We start from the raw sequence: 22,970 nt of genomic DNA, 5'->3' as shown, positions 1-22,970 counted from the left end.
GCGGTTTGGGATTCTTCATTCAATCAGCCTTTTAGTTTCTTTGCCTTTTACCCCTTCGAGTCACAGAAATGGCTTTTTCAGTGTTTGAGTCCACAACTTTGTTTTCCGCATTCTGACGAATCATTCAAATGCACAAAATACAAGAAGCCATCATTAAAATCTCCAGTGTACTTACAGCTATCGTGATGACTGTGCGATCTCTGAAGGCTGTGCGGACTACGTCTTGGAGAATTGCATCCTGAAAGAACAGGACCCCAAAAAATGAATGTTTTTCAATCTAAAGAATTAACTTTGTCGAATCATTTTAATGTGACAAATGAAACAAGGCAAGACTCACCGTTTCCAAGTCGATAGAGGCGGTGGCCTCATCCATGACAAGAATACGAGTCTTCCTCAAGAAGGCACGAGCTAAGCAGAACAGCTGACGCTGACCCACGCTGAAATTCTCACCTCCCTCTGTCACCATGGCATCTAGAAATGAATTAAGCAATTTAAGTATAAACTGCTTCCGCTTGCGAGGAGGAGTTTTCAATCCTTGGTGGGGGGAAGAATTCAAAAGTGGGTCTCTGTCATCCCACAAAAAACATCATTGAGTCCGCTGATTTGTATTGTCAAAAAAGGCTAAATTACAGTCCACTCTCAATAGAAAGAACACTGTTATAACAAAAACCTGTCATCAAGAGCAAATCGAGCAACTTGCTTTTCCAGTCTCTTCATGTATCAGTTCATCCAACAGTGCATTAAGCGCCAATTACAGGATAAAGTGATAATTAAGAAGACAATGAAGAAATGTTCAGTTTTAGTGGTGGGAGGAAAACCCAGGATGGACATTCAAGGGAAAAACCACGGAATCAGGCAGGGACTGAAAACCCACTCCACATGCTAACCTAGGTGAGATGTGATCGAACCCGGTTCGCAGAGGTTGAAAGGCAAGAAAAGACCCACTATAGATCAACCTGACTCCCCCCAAAAAATAAAGTCCTGCGTATAACAAAGCAATTTGTCTAGTGCCTGTAACTTTGTTATAACAAGAGTTGATAGTACTCTATCCATTGCAACCAATTTACCCCTTCAAAACAGGCACCTCAAACTTCCATCCCATGTTCTTCCCAGATCCTAGATGTACTCCTAGTTATCATTGACTCAAAGTAGCTTCTGGCATTGTTCAGATGTTGCTTAGTAACAGCTAGCATTGTTTGTCTTACCCAATCCCTTTTCCAGGTCTGATACCACGTCTTTCAGCTGAGCTGTCTCCAGGGCTTCCCACAATGCACTGTCGTCATGTGCATGCTGTGCATCAAGGTTAAATCTACGGATGAAAACCCGAACCAAACATGTCTTATCAAAAGTTGACACCACCTTGTTGGCGGTAAACTTTTCAGTTGAGGTTCTGACGTGTGATCCTTTCTGCAGTGTTGATTGTGTTTTGCAAATCTTCTGGGACTCATGCCAATTGTTACTGAGCGGGTATCTTGCGCTCAAAAAGAGAGAAAAAAAAAAGAAGTGGTGACAGTTTTAGAGGTGGAAGGAAAAACCTCAGAAGAATCTTCTTTAGTGAAAGCCAACATAACCAGGTAAGGACTGAAAGCTCATCCACATAAGGACTGAGCTTGGAATCAAACCCAGGCTGCAGAGGTTAACGTCTAGAAAAGACCCGCTATGCCAACCTGACTCCCTAAACCATAAATAATATTGCACCTGATGGTGCCAGTGAAGAGCACAGGGTCCTGAGGAATGATGGCTAGACGGCGGCGGACATCAACCAATGGCAGGTGGGCAATATTCACTCCATCTATTGTGATACTTCCTATGGAAAAAAGAAGCAAGTCTACAGATAAGTCAGTGAAACTGTGAAAGTTTCCTCAAGCCCTGTTTGACCTTTGGGATCAAAATTGTAGGCCAAAGAGAAGGCAAAACAAAAGCAGAGCACTATTTGAGAGCCTGCCACACATGCTTGCATTATAACCTCCATATTTTCCAATTACCTTCAAAAGTCTGGATGATTCGGAAAAGAGTTAGAGCCAGAGAGGATTTGCCGCTTCCAGTCCGACCACAGATTCCAATCTAAAACGAATCAGCAAAAATTTGTTTTCATTTCTATACTGCCACCATTTGACTGTTTCAGCTTAACACACCATGCTGCATAAACTCTGGGTTATATGAGGCAGCCTTTGACTAAGATACCATCTTCAACTTGAGTTGGGAAAAATCAATTGGGAGAATAATGCATTTTTGATGACGTCATTTTGAATTTTTAAATATTCAGAAAACTGAATACCCTTGTGGCCAATGTGTTACAGGTCCATTTTTATTATTAGCTGGGGGGAGTAATTTCCAAATAACTAATTCTAAATTTACATGCCCAAGCTTGTAATAACGAAAATATGAACAAACTATCAAATATGCCATCCATATCCATCAATCTGTTATCACTCAATCATTTGTCTAACTTATAGCCAAATTGATTTTTTTTGGTAACAACCAAACATTTTGAACAGGCCACAAAACTTTGTTCACCTTTTCACCGGCATTGAAATGGATGGAGATGCCATGCAAAACAGCATCCAGGTGCGAGGCGTAGCGGGCCGAAATGTTGTTGTAGACAATGTTGCCCCGATTGGGCCAGTCAGGGCCAGGGTTCTGGATGCCTGTAATGATGAAACACTGAGTTAATGCTAAATATCAAGAAAAAAGTTTCAACCATATGTATTTCAGGATAGTTATAAGAGTTTTAAGACAGTGATGAGTGGTTTAAATTTGAAATGGGTCGGGTGGCCAGGACGACCGAAGTTTTGCAAGATTATTTCACTTGACTAGCAGTCCAAACACTGGGTTCTATTAAAGACAGACTTTTAAATGTTTGGGGATAGGGTACAGTTTCAAGAAATGTTTCACCTGGTTCCTGATTACTAAGAATTTTTGATATTTTTATCTCTTTGAGAACTTCTTACAAAATGTTAAAACAAATTACCAAATTTTTGTTTGAACTTCAATCAAGTTACCAAAATTTGCTGAAATCAATTCTGAATCACAACTTCTTTTCATCAAAAATGTTTGATTCAACACAGACTTTAAATTGATAATTCAATAGTCTTTTGAATCATGAGGGAGGAGTGGAGGAAGGGGAAGGCAAATCAGATGGGGGGGGTGTCAGTCGGATACAAGATTTACCTCTGTATTCCTCAGTCTCAATGGCCTTGTAGTACTCCACTCGTTCCACCGCGTTCATCTGCATCTCCAAATCAGCAGACATACGGATCACCCAGTTCAACTGTGTTGCTATCTTGTAGGGGCCGAGGAAGATCAAAAATATGCTTCATCAGTTGTAAAAAAAAAAAAAAACCAGGATTTTTGCTTAGCAGATTACTAGATCTTTTTGAATTCAGGCGCAGGACTTCATCGGGCAAATGTGGATGCCATGGTCTGTAGCCAGATGGAAAACTTCCCACTACCCAGTCTTCTTCTTATCATGGGAGGGGGGACTTCATTTAAGGCAGATATCGAATGAGAGTTTATACAGCCTCTTAACTCTGCCTGACATAATGCATGTCATAATCTGGTTTTCATCTGGCATTCACTCTAAATGACTGAAGCTGTTTTGATTTAATTGTACATTACATTGTAATTGGCTTGAAATGTGAAAATCCCTCCTGGCAAATCAGGATGTTATTCTTAAATCTGACCGCATGTTTTGGCAGATTTATTTCACATTATAGAAAACTAAAAAAAAGATGAACAGATTACCTTGTTAAAGTATATGGATAACAAGCTGAATCTTTCACCATGTAAAAAGCACTCACATTTAAGGCATAGGTTATGGCAAGACCAACCAGGCTGGGGCTGAGGGAATTTGTGGTGAGTGCAGTGATCATGGTAGTCAGGCCCGCAATCAGAACAATGATGGCTCCGATCAGGTCCTGTGAAGGCAAAAGTCAGTGTGTTGAAGTTGTTGTGGGACCTGACCAAGTACAAGACCAGATGCAAGACCAGTAAATAACAGGTAAGGGCAAACAGTGACAAAGGAATACCTTTATTGCAGTTCATTTGGATCAATTTGTGATTCAGACTGGAGATATCTCATGTTAGTCTTGTGATATAAAGGTTTCTACTTTAATGTTGGCTACAGTGGGAATACTTCACCAGGTTTACTGGATGATAACAATCCGCAATGGCAACATTGACAGCATACCTCTCTTTGTCTGTTCACTTTGCGTTTCATTTTCCATTCACAACCAAAGTATAATATCAACTCAGACTGTGCTAGCTATGTTTGTGAAAGTTCTTGGGTCCACCATGTGAAACAAGCAGAAGCCTTTGAACAGTAAGACCACTTCCTTGTCTTAACTTTATATCTCACAGTGAAAAGCTCGGTCCCCAAATCCTAGAACATGATGCAAATGCTTACGCAAAGTAATTTCTGCAAAATAGCGTGCATGCAACATGTAAGAGAGAAAAGAGATCAAATGATGTTGGCTGCAAGGCAACCAACCAATCAACTTCGAGGATTTAAATTTGTTCAGAGGCAAAAGTCATATGACTCACCAGTTTGCTAGCCAGCCACCTATTGCTAGTATTCAGGTACAAGAAGGTAATGTTGCTGCACTCAATCTTCTTGATGATCAAATCTTGGAAGCGACGCTGTTGCCTAAAATGGCCACAAAGGGACAGTAATTGTGGTCCTTCATATTGAAAATAGCACATCATTAAAAACTGAAATGAAGAAAGGACTCTAAAGCTATCCTGTTGGAGCAGTGGTTTACAGGTTTAGTCCTTGATAAGAGCACCCGTCACAAACAGTGTAGCGGTCACCAGTCCACTGAAATTCAAATAAGTCAAAGCACAACTCAACTCACAAGCAGTGGTTACGGGTTTCCTTTTTGACTTGTGGTAAACGATGGATGGGGAGGCTTGTGATGGATTAGACAAGTCAACAGTTGACACAAACAGAACTGAAAGAATTATTAGCAATGACTTTAACAAACGTACTTGTAGGCTCTGATGGTGGATAATCCTCCCAGTGATTCAGAGAAGTGTGCATAAACTGGTGACTTACTGATGCTGTCCAGACGTTGTAGCTCCCTGGGAAAGACCATATCAATTTGTCAACAGAAAGTTCTTTTTTAGTGAGGATGCCTCTTGTGGCATAAATATATATATATCCATTAGCTCTATCGATCCACTCCAGTAGCCACTGGCCAAACAGCTCAAATCTCAAAGAATTGAATCAGAAGTTTGAATGGTAAAGGAAGAGTGCATTTCATCTCCGAGGACTGAAACTGTGAGATTTGAAGCTGAGGTCCAGCAAACCAGCTCCAAAGTCTTCATGAAAATTTACGCAGGATGAGGATCAGTGTCCTGACGAGGGTATCAGAGCTCACCTTGATGTCATAATGAAGACCTTCATCATCAGCAGGTAGAAGATGACGATGGGGATCAATGCAATAGCAAAGAACCAAACCACTACGACGTTGACCACCACAGCCGACACGCAGCTCAGGCCATTCCGTATGAAAGAAGACAGAGTCAAGCCCAGTTTCTGTTGAGGAAAATTGGGCAATCTGGTCCGCCTCATAAAATGGTCATAAAATTTGAAAAAGTCATATTTGCATTTTTCCTCAGAGATTAAGTTCTTTAACCAAAACTCCTTCATCTAACACTCTTGACAGGATTCTTCCTAAAGCCTGAAAAATCATCCAACATGCAGCAAAACTGTGACACATGTCTGCACTTCAACATTCAATATCATCTATGCCAATTAGTAACAGTGGGCCGTACCAATCTAAATCCTTCGATATCCTCCAATAGATTTTGAAAGATCCAGGAGAAAATATTCAGGGCCCTGTACAACTATATACACCACAGAGCATACAACCCCAACAAAGGCGTTGTACAAATCCTATCCCTAGTGTTAATCATAAACCATTTCCTGACATGAGCTATCGGCTACTTTACCTGATCAACAACATTGGTGTCTGACGAAAAGCGGTTGAGAATTCGTCCAATGGGAGTGACATCAAAGAATCTGCATCGTGATAAATGTACAAACTAGCTCATTCAAAGATGAATACAATAAATTATATATACAAGCATGCTCACAGAATCGATGCATCACGGATATACACCATGCCAAACTTTCTAACATCCCATCCACATATTATGTTACTTAATTAGCTGAAAGCACGCACACAGAATTCATGTCACTACGTATGCTAATTTTACCCTGCAACAATCAACAAAGAGGAGCCCATACCTGGCAGCTTTAATTTGAAAATCATTAAAAGAAGAATGGCCAATTACCACTTGCAAGCTCTGAATCACTGCAAAGCACTCAAGGACATTGAGTGTATAGCTACGAACATTTTCGTCAGTTGAAAGTTTGGAAAACAAGCATCCTTTTTTAATAAGGACCACAGATTTCCGTTCAATTTGTTGAATACTTAAATGCCTCTAAAATTCCAGGCCATTTGTGGGTAATTTTGCATTACAGTGCACTGATGTTGTTACCTTGGTGATGGAATATTCTTTTTTCAAACTTAATCTCAGAGAACAAATCGATTAGAGAGGCCGGTTTTTATGCACAATTAGCTCAAAGTATATTTTACATCACGTGTACTGCTGGCCTAAGACAAAGTTTAAAGCAACGCATTTCACTGCACCAATTTCCTAAAACAAGGAAGCGAATTTATTTTTTTAGAGGAAGAGGAGCTGAACAAAACTTGTCTGAAGTTACCTTAGGGGAGCATGCATGACCGTTCTCAGCATGCTGTTGTGCAGTCTCCTGGCAGCGTAGAGAGATGCTATGTACACCATAGCAGTGGCTGCTGCACCAGCTACGATGCTGCTCACAGACAGGCCTGCATAGCCACCGAGGTAGTACAGCAGAGAATCAGACAGCTCTGCCTGTAAAAGAACATGGATGACGATTGAGATTACCACCCTGGACCAGTTTTTGCCGATGATGCTGAGGGCCTGATCTTCGCTGAGAGAGCCACTGCCTCTAGGAAGCAGTAGGCCTAATCCCAACAGAGATCACACGCAAACTGAAGTGCTGAACATCCAGATGCAACAGTGACACCCCCACATGCATGTTAGCACTACATACGCACAGTGGTTAGGACAGTACTTTACTGTCACATTGTAGGATCCCCCGATCACAAACTGAGCAACGAAAATAAAACTAATTTGGGCCAAAGTACAATGAAAAATGCGCCTTGGCCATTTCCCAAACAGGTTAATGCCTGTACAACTGCAGCTGTTTGCTGTCTTGTATGCATACCCAGTGGCAAAAACCGAAGTAGTCACCACAAGTAATGTCAAACTTCCACCAACACAACCACCGGAGCACCGGAGCGCAACGGAGCCACACCGAGGACACGCCCCCTAACGCCCATGGAGTGGAGCGTGCGATGCCCGCTGAGGTTACCCGTACTGTGTCCGCAATACACGGTGGGGGACACGCGGAGGACGCGGTCCAGCGGTATATAGCGGACTCTGCAGCATCCAGACTTCAGTTGCCTGATGAAGGCTAGCAGCACCAGCAGCTGAAACGTCGCTCCAGCAACACGACACCGCGAGTCATCGATTATCTTTTTTCCCGTAATGTCAAACTTGGACACAACCTATTTCAAAAATAGTAAAAGCAAGTCTGGTCCGAACCACTTTGGCTCATTAGGCCGGTGTTTATCTTCGGTTTCCTTGGCATGAAACGACTGAAAATATTTCTATTCCCCCTGGATGGTATGCCAGTTTACTGCAGGTTGCCTCCCCAGCTAATGCTGGTGCCCATTTATACACCTGGGTGGAGAGAGGCAAGCAGGGGTGAAGAGGCTTGCCAAGAGCCACAACATAAGTGCCAGCAGCTGGATTCGAACCTCAAACCCTATGATTGGAAGCCACACAGACCCTTATCACTTGGCCACATGCCCCATTTAATTCCTTCGAAAATATGTAAAACTCTCTTAATTTAGCCTCAGCCCTCAGAGAGGCCTCGAAAGGACACTTAAAGAAATTTCAAATTCCCCCCCCCCCAAATACCCCTTTTGGGTCTGATGGATCTGTCCTTGTCTGGAAATGCCTTTGCAGGTAATGGAAAGCAATAATTATTAGAATTCCTTTTTGATTCTCCTACCTGTGTGGCATTGGTCATGTTGGCCCCCGCTTCGGACCACTCTGAGAGCCAGAAATTTGTCCCGATGCCGAGGCCGCTCTGAAGGAGGGACAAGAGGAGGATGAGTGCACAGATCCAGTAGCCCAGAGCCTGGGCATAGGAGAGGTAGACTCTCCAGGACACAGAGCCCTCGGCTCTCTCCTCTTTCTGGACTAGGCGACCTGACGTTGAGGCTTGGACTGCTGTTTCAATGGTGAGCATATAACACAAACATATAATTATTCTGTGTTTGTTTCTTTTCTGCTGATCTGGATCTCAATCAGTGATCCCAAATCTGGTTTGCACCATTTCTAAGGCTGGATCTGGTATTAGTGAACCAATTTCCAATCACTGTCCTCCAGAGCTGCATGAAACCAACAGGCCCCTTGTGTATATTTCCTCAAAATCAATGCAGGGTGAAAAGGTCTAAAAATAAAACTGTCTCTGCTTTATGCTCTGCAATGCCTGGATAAATCCCCATTACCTGATTGGTGGATTGTTGATCACGTCACAAATGACTTGTTCCAATGCACAGTATTGTTGCACTGCATACAAATGGCAAGTTCAATGCTGCAGGTGAATGGCTTATTTGATTTTCCATCCATCAATCTCCATAAATTGTGACACGTACTGTAACGTGGCTCTTTATACAATTACACCATGGTTCAAAGGATTTATTCTGTGGGGATTTATTCAGCATTGTATTCAGGTTGATGAAACTTTTTTAAACATTTCAGCCAATGAATGTTTCACATTTGTGCGATGTAAACAGTAAATCTATACTGTGAATATTCCATTTAATGTTCCACTGCAATGTTCTATTCAATGAAGTGAAACTCCATCTGTCACAGCGGAATGGAATGTTCCATCTGTCAGAGAATGAAACTTTTCTTAACACTGCACTCACAAATATTATGAAACCATTCTAATAGCATAAACCTACCCTCTTCCTCCATCCGTTTGGCTTCCTCCAGCTGCTTCGAGACCTGCCGTTTGAGTCTGGCACGTTCTTCAGTCGCATCCATTCCCGTGTCGGAGCCCGACAGCTCCGACTCCGTCTCAGCCATCATCTTGGCAGTGGCCCGCCAGTTGGCCACCAGTTCTGGGTTCTCTTCCTGGATGTCTTCCACAGCACCCTGATGCAGGATGTGGCCGTCCTTCATGTAGACAATCTGTTGTCGAGAAAGTCAAATGCAGTCTGATTGAAAACTGCATCGATGGAAGCAGAGGCTTATTTCATTATATATTAACGGTAGATATTAAGCCACATCCAAAAACAGGCTTCCAGGCTATGGCTGCACATCAGCCTAATCCAAAGTATGTGTGGATGACGAGACCTTGGCCTAGCTCCATCCACAAGATTCACATGCATGATGCAGCCATATTTGCAGAGAACAGAAAATCTCTGCTACAGTTTTATGCAGTATAAAATCCCATGAGAGCCATTTTTCACTGGTTGACTAATTCTGCTTGAGGTTACAATCTGCATTGAAATGCTAAGAAGTGTTTCAATGAAACTGGTCCCAGAAGTCCAAATCCTGAACTCAAGACTACCAATTATTTAGTTATGGTATTTACTAGGGGCTGGTTCAACTAATACTTTTAGCTACAAGGCCGGATCACAGAGGATGATACAATGTGGTCAAGCCAAAGCCATGTACAGATAACTTAGGCAGCCACAAAACAATCCAAATCTGACCAAGGAGCACATGGCAAGAAGGGAAAGTGTTGATTTTACCAGAGGTAGGAAAACTGGAGAATTCCCTGAGAAAAAATGTTGTAGATTGTGAAAATTTCTAGACTGCACTGTCTCAATGCTCCACCAATGGACCAATTTGGTCATTTTGGTAGTCTTTTGTGAGATCTTTGTTCCAGAGTACATTGATAACTAGAATGCAAGTCTTGTTATTTGGCTATCTCTCCCAATTGCCAGCATCCAGCATTACATAACTTTGATGAAGACATTACATAATTTTTATTTGTCGTACCTTGTCAGCTTTCTCCACATACTGGATCTGGTGAGTGACCAGGATGACCGTGCGCCTGCTTTTTCTCATCAAGAACCCCTCCATGCCTTTCTTGAAGAGGTGACCGCCAACGTGCATGTCCAGGGCAGAGAGAGGATCGTCCTGGTACAAGAATGAAGACGATACAAAAAATCCTTAAAATGTCAGAAAACACTGCAACTGTGGAGAGGTAAGGGCTTTACAAGAACCGGGCATGGGCCTGGCCACAAGTTTTAAGGGCCAGGAGGGGGACCGAGGCTCATGATGGTGGGGGATTCAGACGTCAACAGTGGCTAAAGCATATTCTTTTGAACAGGCAACTGAAATTCTTCTTTTCTCATTTTCTTTTTCCTTTCTGTTTGTTTCTTTTCTTCTTTCTCTCGGGAGGGGGGACACACAATGCCACAGAGGCTTTTCCATAAGGTTGAATACCTATGGAGCTATGGTGCCAGACCTAAGGCAAAATTCCCCGCAAACTGCCCCCTCTGTGAAATGAAATGGACCTGAAGTACTTCTGGAGGTACCACTCAGACACAAAAAAGCATGTTAGGCTAGTTAGCTTTAATTTTCACTCAATCACAGATCAATGCAAAGTTGAACTTATTTTTCAGAAAGGTAGTTTACGCATTACTGATGAAGGATTTCAGCACAGACAAAATGGAACTGGCACCTGCACCTGGCTTTTCCTTAACATGCATGTCACAACCCAATTGTGAATGTGTAAGCAGGCACTTGAACATGTTGCGCCTTCCTGGGAAACTATCTAAGTGCATGCATAACTTACTAAAATCACTACGTCATTGTAGCTGTACATGGCCCTGGCTACACTGACTCGTTGCTTCTGCCCTCCACTCAGATTGATTCCCTTTTCTCCAATCTCCGTCTGATCTCCAGCAGGCAGGATGTCGATGTCCGGCTGCAGGGAGCAGGCTGATATCACCTTTCTGTATCTATAAATAGAATTGACTATAGGTAACTTGTGACCGCTTATTTTTCTATTTCTGATTTTTGAGTAATCACTGGTGGAATGTGTAGGATGAAATTTACCATTCAGTGAATAAGTCCGTGAAGATTGCCGTCTCAACACAATATAGCCTTTGGAAATTAAATTTGAATAAAATCTGGTACACTGAGTTCTTTAAAGTCATGTGAGCACAACAATTTGAGGTTGAGTTAATACACACCAGTTCTTCTCAGAACCACACCTCATCTGAAGAGATAGCTTCCATGGTGTACCTGCACCAACTTCCACCATGCAAAGCTTCAGATATTATTTACTGTCGCTATATTACCTAGTGATTCAGGGCAAGCTTTTGATAAGTTACATAAGACGCCTTGAACCAAAACAGTGTTTTCAATGGATAAAAAGGGCAAAAAGGAACCATGCAGCAGTCCATTCCAGTGATGGCGGTTGCTATGCAAAAGCTTGCCCCGAATCAAGAGGCATACCAACAGTGTCTTTACTCTAGGAAGTTTAAATTGTTGTGTTGATGTGCAAACAGATAACTCGGTCTACTAGATTTTATTTAAGTTTAACTCTCAAAAGACTTGTTGAACTTGCCCATCCTAAGTCTTTCAAAATCAATTGGGAGGTTGTGGAGGCTCTAGAAAGACACAACCTTGATGTGGGGTTTCATGCCCTCGAAGGTTTGAAGTACAACAAACATACCACTGTTGTAAAATTGCTGGATGTGGGAGAAGTTTGGAAGACACAAGTCACAAATTCCTGGTTAATGTAATTTTCTCTTCAAATGCCAAACATTTGGTTGGCATATATTACTGTTTTTCCAAGATTAACTCGCATGAACTTAATTCCTGCTTGCCATATGGTTTTTCTAAATTCTCTACAAAGATGTGAAGATTTCCCATGGGCTAACAATCAACATTCTGTGAGTAAAATTCTGTGTTCTGCCTGTAGGTACATGTATGGCATCTTCAGTTACATAGATGCATCCTTTGAGGTATGGTTTAATATGCCAACCATTACAACAGAGTTATCTTTAACATCCTTACTATGTTGCGTGGAGTCGTGAAATTGTGTCGCTGTCACAATCAAATAAATCCTGTCAGGAATCAACTAAAACCCTGGTGCAAATTTAAAGTATAAAGTTTTAAAGATTGGAAGTTGTAAAGTTATGGCTCATATTTTTCATGCTAGTGATGACAAAAGATAGCTGAATTCCACTACTGTCTACGACTGTCATCACGTGAAAAGTGCCTATACATGTCACATACCTTTCGCTATCGAATTTGTCGCCAAAGAGAATATTTTCTTTCAGAGAAGCATTCAGCAGCCAGGCCTTTTGAGCTCCATAAGACACGGTATTGTGTTTCCTGAAATAGACAAGATACATGTGCCCTGCATGGAACGATGGTCAAATATTTGTCCTTTTCAAATGGCTGATATGAAAATGAGATGGCAAAGTTTTCCTGTGGCCTTCCTGGACAACACAGCACTTCATCATGCCCAAGCCATCCGGATTTACTTTCATACTGAGCATGTGGCTCCAATTATCTCAAATGTATAAAGGGACATTTTAGCTTGAAATGTTACCTGTGGTTGTATCTAGTGACATCCCACAAAACTACGATGGTATTAGCCACTATGGGACACTTCCACACCCCTTTCTTCACCCCACATTGGAGAAGTCAGTGGGGAGTTTGGATAAACATTGGACAAGAATCCACTACATAGAAACTAATGGAGGAATACGACAGACAGCTTGTGAAGAACATACAACTGGTTTGTGCACACTTCATTGATAATTACATAGCAGACTTTGTGATGCTCATGCACTACGCACAAAATCCACATAAGATGTGTTTACTACCTGTTCCACTGGACTTGGCCCGAGACTGTGGTCATCTCCCCCAGGATGGCTGACAGCAAGGAGGACTTGCCTGAACCTACCTGACCTACCACCATGGTCAGCTTTCCTGTCGGAGAGAACAAGATGCAACCTTCACTTGGGACTCTATAGCAATGGATTCAAGTGATACCGAACCGAAAGCTCATTTATTATTGAAGCCCTTTCTATCCATACAGTAAACTCATTTAAGATGGCATTTTTGCAGCTTAAGGCCATAAATATGAGTGAAAGAACTTTTCTCCTATATTTCAAGTGTATTTTAGAACTCTTTGGAGATTTAGCCACAAGAAGTTTTAAAGTGGCCTATTGGACTTCTCTGAATGTTTAGCATTGCCCCTGATTCAATTACTTCTAGAAAAACGAGGGGGGGAGTAAAATTTTTGGTTGCAATTACTGACCTCAATATAGTAAGTAATTTTAAAGCAGAAAAGAGGATTTTGAAATAAAGACAAAGGAAATAACAAGTAGTACCATTACCTTTAGCTTGACTTTCATTTTTTTGCTATAAAACTTCTGTTGCCGTTTGTGAAATAAGATTAATAAATTAGTCAGTAATAAGGTTAGTAAAATTTCCACTTTTACACAGCATAGATATTTTCTGACCTGCAGGTATATCCAGGTTGATGTTGTCAAGAGTAGGCATCTTAGCATAAGTGTCCCACGTGAAACTTCCCTTGACCTTACCAAAAAAGAAAAAAAAAGGAGAAAAAAGTAGTTCAAACATTCAATTTTAGGATCTGATTTGATACATGCACTGTAGCCTACTTCAGCAAAGCCCTTGAGATTTTTCATTACGTGTATACCTTTTAGTCCACAAACTTGAAACTCAGTTCGTGTTATTAGATATACTTTGAGTACTGGATATGCAAACATCTAAAGGTAAGAGCAGTTATCCCCCACAACTTCCAACAAATAGTGGCACTGGACATTATTTCAAGTAAAATGCACTGCCCTGTTGGCATCAAACTGATGCTTACATACACTAGTTATGGTTAACCATAGTTTAACTAAACTGAGACCTAGGATCAGTAGCCCCCTACAAATTCCCGGTGCCCCCCAAGTGTACCCCCCTCACTAAAAAAGTGGACGAATGGATATTGAACAAGGCTAACAAAAGCTTGCCCCCCCAAAAAAAACCACACCCCTGAAAGCTGGTGCCCCATATAAGATGCTGGTGTTCCCCCTTGGGCCCCCGCCCACTAGTAAAGTCCTAGCTATGTCATAGGATGCATCTACTGATCTTAATGAGCAATTGGAATCAGACCAAGGGGGACAATTCCGGGACTGGTTCAAATGACTGGGCAAAATGCGAGTGCAGCAAATGATGATAGTGTTCGTTTGTGCACAGTTCAACTTTGGACGTTAACATAAGCCAGCACAAGCTTGCAAGCTAGTGGTCAAATTAACTGGAGTTAAAGTTGAGTTAAAGCTCGAGGTTCCCCCACCATGTAGGTTGGAACTTTCAACCATGCTGTCATGGGTACAACTTCATTGTCAGAACAATGACACGGGATGACATTTAATTTCATGTGGACTTTTCACAGCAGTAAGATTCCCGCCAAATTTTGCAATGCCTGAACCTCGTTGCCGAAATTTGGAATGACACATTTACAGGGTCACAACTACAGGTGAAACTACCTACCCTGACTGCCACACCGTCTGGTACATCCGGAACAATGGACAAGGGAGATTTGGCCCCAAATGTGCCATACTCATTGGACTGGTCAGCTTGGTCATCGTTGGCTAACAGATGCTGCTTAGTCTGTGGATTGCTCCGTCTTCTTTGAGGTGTTCCATTCTAGGTAAGAATTATTTTCAAAGGGGATATCTTGAATTATACACAGCCTTTATACAAGAACTATCACATCCTCAAAAATTTTAGAGGTTTTTCTAAATATCTTTTAAAATATATAAGATGTGACATAGCACATACCAAAAATGTAAACAACATTAAGATACAAAATAGTTGTGAATTCAAAAGCCTTTTTATTACTGCTTAAGAATGCAACATATCACAGCCATTTTTATTACAGCACAATTAAATTTCCCTGCAAACTCCAAAGACAACCGCACTAAAATTTCAAGAGTAAAATTTGACCATCAGGCAGAGTCAATAAATGATTCTAAGAGTTGCAAATTCTTCAACTCACACAATGCCGTTGATGTAAGTTAAAAATCTAATTTACGTACCAGTGCGTTCGTCCACAAAGGACCAAGTAGATGTTTGTGAAAACTCTGTCAACAATGCACTCCCTAGTAACAACTACCAAAAAAGTTCAATTCCTGAAAAAATGTTGGTTTTACCTCCTCCCTCCCCATAGCCCAAGACTCTGCCTCTCCTTCCTGCCTCTCGATCTCCGGTGCCTCAAAGAAGGCCCTCAGCCGGCCCGTGCTGATGACAGCATTGATGTGGTAGACAAAGACATTGGGCATGACAAAGAGGGGCGTGACCATCTGGTTGAAGACCGAGAGGGCAGCAAAGGCAATGTCCGGGGTAAGGGGCTTGCCCGTCAGCTTAGTGTACAGACTGTAGGACTGTGAACAAGGTTGAATGAAAAACCCTGATTAACTCTAACACTTTGTATTCTCCAAATTCCAAAATTGTTGTCACATACCTCTAAGGGCTGTACTAGGGTAAAAAAACCAACACAGAGGACCATCTGTATGTCCAATTACCTTCAATGCTGACTACAGTACTGACAATGTCCAAGTACCTTCAATGCTGACTACAGTACTGACAATGTCCAAGTACCTTCAATGCTGACTACAGTACTGACAATGTCCAAGTACCTTCAATGCTGACTACAGTACTGACAATGTCCAATTACCTTCAATGCTGACTACAGTACTGACAATGTCCAAGTACCTTCAATGCTGACTACAGTACTGACAATGTCCAAGTACCTTCAATGCTGACTACAGTACTGACAATGTCCAAGTACCTTCAATGCTGACTACAGTACTGACAATGTCCAAGTACCTTCAATGCTGACTACAGTACTGACAATGTCCAAGTACCTTCAATGCTGACTACAGTACTGACAATGTCCAAGTACCTTCAATGCTGACTACAGTACTGACAATGTCCAAGTACCTTCAATGCTGACTACAGTACTGACAATGATTACGAAGTACACTGTTTTGGCAGCTAGATGGAAAGAGTTAATAAAAGGCTAAGGCGATGGTAAAACTATAGGGGGGCCACAGGGTGCACAAGCCCTAGCAGAAGTCTGCCCCCCCTCCTTCTTGCCCTCCCCCTTTCAAATTTTGAAATGTACAGAAGTGTGACCAGGCCACAGTTCATTTGCATACTAATTACTACCCCCTTCAAAATGATTGCACCCTCAGAAATTTCAACCTATAACAGTAACACTTCGGCAATATGGCAAAAAAATACTTCTCCTAACTTTTAATTACATTAGCAAAAAAAGAAACCAAAAAAGAGGACTTACCACAAGTGTCACCAGTAACGGACAAGCATTTGTGATGGTCACTGTAATGAGAAAAAATGAAGCCAAAATTTCTAAAATCAAACTCAATTAACCTGGTACATACATGAATACAAGACATACACTAAATGGTCATAGGATTACCTTTAAAATGTAATGGAAGTTAATGTACGTGAACAATGTTGTGCACTGACGTACATGCATGTCTTTTGGGGGTCTCGACTACAACACTGGCTTTCACTAACTTCCAAACATGACGAGAGACATCTCCCACTTACTGAGGACCACCTTATATCCCATCTGCTTGATCATAGTCATGACCTCCAGGGCTCGGACTTTGCTGATGGCCGTGTAGAACATGTCCTCCCAGCCGTACAGCTTGATCAGCTTGATCCCCTGCAGCAACTCGTTGGTTCGCTTCAGACGCTCGTCTGATTGGAACTGCAGAGGTAGACAATTAGAAGGTCATATGTGATGTGCAAAACCTTGGTGTGACATTAAAAGTCTGTAATATTCTCTTGTTGGAAGTGAAAATTAAATCATTGCATGCTCAGGAAACAGACAGCAGCTTTGTACGAAACAACTTTTCAAGGAAATTCTGGTCCTCATTCCTGTGTCCCATCTCCCAGAATTTTCCTGTTCACACTTGTCATTGCTTAAGTAGAAACTTAAGACATTATATCTGTGTAATACAAAACTGCTGCAAACTGCTTGCTGACTACAGTAACCTAAAATACAAATCACAAAATGTAGAGGGCCTGACATTTCGATCTTTGCAGAATCTTTCTCAAAGGCAAAATACCAAGTATATGACAATTAGAGTCTACTAGTTATTTTGCCTTTGAGAAGATTCTGCTAGGATCAAAACGTCAGGCCCTCCATATATTGTGACATTACTATCTAAAGAGCATTGTTGTACAATGTCCAAACACTTTAAAGTGAAATTCCTTTTTTAATACGAACAGCTTACCAGAAGAAGTACAACTCTAAAATGAAGTTTGTTTCAATTCAACTGAGAAAGAATCCAGAGAGTAAATTTACCCCAAGAATTCCGGAATTTGTATTGAGTTATAGGAGAAGTTACAACATAATTTGAAAACTTTTCCTGTTTTGTATAAATACCCAGTTGCTAACTGTACAGATTTATTTCAATAATAAAATACAGGACACACAACAAGGCTAATATCACTTAAAAAATACAAAAAGTTTCTTTGACTAGCTTCCTTTGGGGAGCGAAACAAGGAGCAGTTAAAATGACCCACCATGGTAGTTTTTTGGTACTTGGCCGTCTTCCTTGCTATGATGACTTGGATGGGTATGGTGATGAAGAAGACAATGCAGCCAATCAGGGCAGCCACTCCCAGCTCAAAGTACAGGATTACCATGTAGCCGGTAATCTGTGAACACCCACAGTGAAATGAGGGTACATGTATATGTACGTGCTCGATGCAGATGATGTATTAACAATGCACGGTCACAAAGTAGTTCACAAAACAAATGATCCATGGCCAAAAACAAGACTTATCCCATCAGAGGTAACATCAGATTCGCATCAAGAAAGAGTCATTAAAGACCATGAGACTCAAAAATAGTCCCAAACATACAGAGGTAATACAGTAGGAATTCTAACGGCAAGTTAAAATTCCGGTACCTTATTTATTTGACTATTCCCTTCGACACTTTTGCTGGATAGCTGAACCTTTTTTGAAAGGAAACCAACTAACGAGGGCCAGAGCTTCATCAAGAGTTTTATTTTTAAAAATTGTGGAATATTACAAATATACTTCAACTCCCCCCCCCAAAAAATGACCATACATACCACAAATGGAATGGACCAGACGTAATGGACCCACTGTGCTGAGTTGAGGATGTTAGTGGTGTCCACCGACATGTGGTTGGTGATCTGGCCCATGGTCATAGCGCCCCCACTTATGGTATAGCTGGACAGTTGCAATGACTTGTCATATATAGCCGCCTGCAAACACATTTCCAAGTCAGACAAATGTGATGACAGAAACATTATATGGCCCTTGTGCAACATCAGTAAAATCATACCCTATTAAGCTTACATATTCTGCAATGTCATATTCTGGCAATGTCATGAAGTTGATTTTACCCTTGCGGATTTTACAAGTTTTGAAAACCCCCTTAAAAATCTGTTAAAGTTGGACATATGGCTTCTACCATCAATGTGCATACAAAATTATGAGGCCTGGGTAAATTTGATAGCTTTATCCGTAATTGGAAGCCAACTTTCTGTATGATAATACTTATTGTTCATTGCTACATACTGAGAAAAAGTTTACGTCATTTAAAATGTAATCTGGGAGAAATCCTTCAAATATAATGAAAGTGTCCTAAGATTTTAAGTTTTTATAAGACCGAGATCTTGCCAGAATTGGCGTCATTCTTTTCCAACAACTTCACCTTTCATCAAAAACTGTGACCCGATGATAAAGATTACACAGTCTCGAATAGAATCCCCCAGAATAGGAAGCCATTCACTTCAACGTTATGTTTAATACCTGAAGTGCAGACTTGATGTGGCCCGACTCAGTAATGACAATATGGTAGTGACCCTGTTGGCCCAGTACCTTGACAATAGTTGCCCAGAACATGATGATGACCAGCACAAAACCATTGCGTAGGAAGTCACTAAGCGAGATGTACTTTGTCTGGAAAAAAGTGGAAACCAAGTGATTAAAAACAACAACTTGTTATGGGCCAGGCTGCAACTGTCTTCACTGCCTCTCCCTAATCCGAAGTGATTACTTTCTCCACACTGATCTCGGTACCAAAACATCTATTTTTTTCGATGAGCCTGTTCAATATCTGGCAAGATTATTTGAGAACATGGCACCGCATCTGTTGTGAAAATTGATGTACTGCTACACTAATAAGACCTCGTGCATGCACGGTCCTTGGGTGACGGCACACTTCATTTTGATAAGAGTGCTTTGTTGAAATACTGAAACACTTATTACATCAGAATATGCAAGATGCCTGTTTCTTGTTTCATAGAAAGTGCTGTAACTGAATATTGCCTACACTCCTCTTTGAAGATTAACAAATTCCACTATTGGTGAAAGGCTCTTTTCAAGCATGCAATGCTTGATATTAATAATTAATTCACAATGTGCTAAGAGTTCCAAAAATCTCCTTTGACTGTCTAAAATATGAGAAATTGCCATCTAAACTCCACTCCTGCTGTTTAGCTTGATATATTGCCCCTCTGCCGGTACTCATTCCTTTTAACGTGCATGCATGTACAAGGGGAAGAACAGTACGTGGACCAGTGAAATAACGCCTCTGAATTCCTTTGTCAACTGATCGCAATTGCAAGTTTGCAAATGGAGTGAATAATACTCACTATGGCATAGTCCTGCAGTCCCCTGCCATAGTAGACATCAGTGACATAGTTGATTGCACTGGCAAGTGCAAGGGGTGGGATGAAGGTGGCAATATCGCCGCATATCTTGACAAATCCACCGATCATCATGCGAAAGCCAAACGCTCGGACGTATACACGAAACAGGCTCAGTGGTTTCTTGTGAGCTTTGGCTCTAGCCTGGTTGAGATGCAGTCATTAGAAAAAAGTTTCATACATCTTCAGCAAACTCGAAGAATTCGAACTCATTTTTACAGAGTGCCAAATGCTTTCATCATTTTGGTGACCATTATCCATTCGGAAAAGAGCTGAACATGACAGTAATGTGTCAATTTTCTCAAGAAGTGACACAAGTGCAATAAAAAAATGTGATAACAAAGGCAATTTCAGAAGTGTCTTTGTTATCACAATCACAAAAACATGCCATTATTAGCACAAGAAAGACAGAATTTTGTGAAAACAGTGATGAAATTTGCAAAACACTTGACTTGTTCCCTTGGGCTAAAATTGTAGCAACATGTCTATATACATACCAAGTTTCATTGCAATACACAGCCACTTCAAAGCCCTTAAACAGGGCAGAATTTTAGATGGCGACTGCTCACCTGCTCTTTCCTGAGGGCTCTGGTGAAGGCGTCCCTCTGGTACTTGGTGGTGTGTATCTCGGACAGGCTGCCCAGGTCTGACATTTCTAGAGCTTGCTTGTAGCCCTTCTTGAAGATCCAGTTCAGCCACCAGTAGAATGCTGACGACAGCAGGTTAGTGTAGCCCTGCAGATAATGCATGTCGTCCTTCTTTAGGTCTTCCGGGAACTCCTCTTTGTGGTAACAACTGAAAATCTTCCAGCAAGAGAAAAAAGAGATGAAATTGAGCATGATTCAAAGGGATTTTTTTTGGGTTTTTTACTTGTTGATTAAAATCTTTGCAACGCACTCCATGCAAAAGTACCCCTTCAGCGGCAAGTCAGCCTCATATGGGTCCCAGAACACCCATCGTACAGTTGTTAAGCCCCTGTACCACGAATTGGTCCCACTTTAACTTGTGACCAATCATAAAATATCGGTATAGAACAGACAACAGGCACACGGCCTCAAAACATTTGCATGGTCAAGCAAACAACAAACTTTTGTATTAAAAGTGGATCTATGGGGGTTGACCGCACCCCCCTGAACTCTTAATCAATTCCTCTTACCACTAAAGGCTGATGGGCCAAGCGGCCTTTGGCCTCTGCTTCCAGAATTATTAAGAGTTAACTGGGACAACAAAGGGACTGGTTTTAAGAAAGTGTGCACGCAAGACACCAGCATATTGGCTATCTACATTTGGAATAAACTTGCTGGTTCCTTTTCAAGGGATAATTGATACCTCCAACACTGTTTGTTTACATACTGGTAGAGTTCAAAATAATTGTTTGGCTATTTTCAAAGTTCATCTGTAGTTTGCATTTGAAAGGAGTTGGTCCTTTGAAATTGCCTCAAACATTTGCCAAAGAAATAACAATTTTCCCACAAAATGTCCTAGATTTTAAGCCTTGAAATGAACGAATAGAATTGACATTTCGCTTTGTCCTCATGGGCAATTACTTCAAAATATAAAAGGAAACACAAACTGTTTCACCCTAATGTCATTTTAATTACAATGAACTGAAAGGTTTGCCTAAACCGCATGACCACAACATTTGCATTAAAAATGAAAGAGAGAAAAACAAGAAAGTACTTTATTCACCTTTGTTATGATGACCCAAATTTCCAGAACCAAATACAAGGAGTACATGACTATGGCGGCCATGCAGAGATCATATCTGAGGAGGGAGGAGTCTACCTCCACATCATGGTTCAAGTTGAGGAACCGGGTGATCTCTGAACCCAGGGCCATTACCCAGTAAAGTAACAGGAGCCAGACCATGTGTGGCTGGCTCCACAGCTCCATCTGGTTGTAGTAGACCACGGTCAAGAGAGCTGCTGATAGGGAGAGGATGGCAGGGATGTAGAGGTGGGGTTGGGTAGGCTCGTCTCGGTAGACGTCCACCTCCGTCAGGACACCCTCGCCCAGCTCACACATGGTCAGCGAAAGAAGGAGGAAGTTGAAAACCCAGCGGACGTTGTGACCGGGGAACTGGACCTGGTAGGGGTGCTCCTCTCGGCGGATGCGGGTGCAGCATCCGAGGATGAGGAGAGCCAAGACGCCCACGAGGACCAAGACAAGGTGCGGCACTGTGTAGACCAAGTCCACAAAGCAGGCATTGTACAGGGTGTGGCTCAGGTCAAAAGTGAAATTCACCAGAGTCTCAGTGTTGTTGCCTCCACAGTACCAGTCAAATGGAGAGTTTTCAGTGTCATCCATATTGCTCTCGTTTCCATGGAGAGGGTTTAATTCTTGAACCAAAAAGCTGAAAAATGACAATGAGAGAAACTCGCAGATCCCATATAGCTACATGTACAATTCAATCTAATATTTGGCAATTCACAATTTAGCTGCCGAAAGTAAGTTATGAAAGCGAATACCGTTATACTTCTCAATAGTTCAACTCTGCAGGGTTACCTCCTGTAAATTCGTCTTCTGCTTTGGAATTGAGAACTAACAATCATCCTCCATTAAATATTTGAATGCAATTTCGTTTAGACAGGGGCAGTTCATATACTAAGTGCAATTGAAAATTTCAATGTGATTTGTGCGGAATTGCAGAAAGCACTGGCATTGCCACTGAATTCGTGAAAACTGAACACAATTTCAGTCCCGGAAAATTTTGCAGTAAATGCTATGTGCGACGTAAACTTAACTCTAAATGCAAATACCAACTGGTGAAGAACATGCATAAACTGGCCTTTTGGTTAGTTGCCCCCAATAATTGATATTACTGAACAATATACATACCCAACGCAGTGGCGACTTGAAAATCACGGAGTGAAAGCAATGAAATCTTGTTCCCCCATCACCTTTCATAGGTTTTCCTTCCTTTCCTTTCATTCATTTTTACAAAGCAAACACTAGCACGATGATGAAACACTTGCACTGCATGCAGCTATTATCTGTCATACTGCACAAAATAACTGCAACAGTTCACACGATGAAACTGCACAGACTTTGATCCAGAGTGTTTGCTGTTTATCA

At 41.5% G+C, this 22,970-nt stretch overlaps 1 protein-coding gene across 4 annotated transcripts in view; it reads right to left on the bottom strand.

Annotated features, from left to right (window-relative positions):
- Positions 1 to 22,970, bottom strand: part of LOC110974077 (ATP-binding cassette sub-family C member 8-like) — a 24,034-nt gene extending 1,064 nt beyond the window's left edge. The window contains exons 1-31 of one of the 4 annotated variants that reach the window (XM_022225419.2): positions 22,734 to 22,970; positions 21,585 to 22,248; positions 20,465 to 20,698; positions 19,842 to 20,039; positions 18,997 to 19,146; positions 18,291 to 18,446; positions 17,734 to 17,868; positions 16,750 to 16,912; positions 16,475 to 16,515; positions 15,327 to 15,557; positions 14,665 to 14,820; positions 13,626 to 13,701; positions 12,984 to 13,089; positions 12,388 to 12,486; positions 10,937 to 11,102; positions 10,135 to 10,275; positions 9,090 to 9,318; positions 8,129 to 8,349; positions 6,731 to 6,900; positions 5,953 to 6,022; positions 5,379 to 5,536; positions 4,987 to 5,079; positions 4,543 to 4,645; positions 3,801 to 3,917; positions 3,172 to 3,283; positions 2,518 to 2,648; positions 1,986 to 2,064; positions 1,699 to 1,807; positions 1,206 to 1,309; positions 338 to 471; positions 176 to 238 (exon numbers count right to left, since the gene is read on the bottom strand). In XM_022225419.2, the coding sequence (XP_022081111.2) occupies positions 176 to 238; positions 338 to 471; positions 1,206 to 1,309; positions 1,699 to 1,807; positions 1,986 to 2,064; positions 2,518 to 2,648; positions 3,172 to 3,283; positions 3,801 to 3,917; positions 4,543 to 4,645; positions 4,987 to 5,079; positions 5,379 to 5,536; positions 5,953 to 6,022; positions 6,731 to 6,900; positions 8,129 to 8,349; positions 9,090 to 9,318; positions 10,135 to 10,275; positions 10,937 to 11,102; positions 12,388 to 12,486; positions 12,984 to 13,089; positions 13,626 to 13,701; positions 14,665 to 14,820; positions 15,327 to 15,557; positions 16,475 to 16,515; positions 16,750 to 16,912; positions 17,734 to 17,868; positions 18,291 to 18,446; positions 18,997 to 19,146; positions 19,842 to 20,039; positions 20,465 to 20,698; positions 21,585 to 22,202 (4,563 nt within the window). In that variant the 5' untranslated portion in view covers positions 22,203 to 22,248; positions 22,734 to 22,970. The remainder of the gene's footprint in view (positions 1 to 175; positions 239 to 337; positions 472 to 1,205; positions 1,310 to 1,698; positions 1,808 to 1,985; positions 2,065 to 2,517; positions 2,649 to 3,171; positions 3,284 to 3,800; positions 3,918 to 4,542; positions 4,646 to 4,986; positions 5,080 to 5,378; positions 5,537 to 5,952; positions 6,023 to 6,730; positions 6,901 to 8,128; positions 8,350 to 9,089; positions 9,319 to 10,134; positions 10,276 to 10,936; positions 11,103 to 12,387; positions 12,487 to 12,983; positions 13,090 to 13,625; positions 13,702 to 14,664; positions 14,821 to 15,326; positions 15,558 to 16,474; positions 16,516 to 16,749; positions 16,913 to 17,733; positions 17,869 to 18,290; positions 18,447 to 18,996; positions 19,147 to 19,841; positions 20,040 to 20,464; positions 20,699 to 21,584; positions 22,249 to 22,733) is intronic. The other 3 variants (XM_022225420.2, XM_087135378.1, XM_022225421.2) reach the window with 3 other exon arrangements.

This window comes from Acanthaster planci, linkage group LG04 (assembly GCF_054643075.1).
Source record: "Acanthaster planci isolate LZ-2023a linkage group LG04, COTS_SCS, whole genome shotgun sequence".
Lineage (NCBI taxonomy): Eukaryota > Metazoa > Echinodermata > Asteroidea > Valvatida > Acanthasteridae > Acanthaster > Acanthaster planci.
Note: the sequence above shows the minus strand (reverse complement) of the source record. Positions and strands in the feature narration are given on the sequence as shown.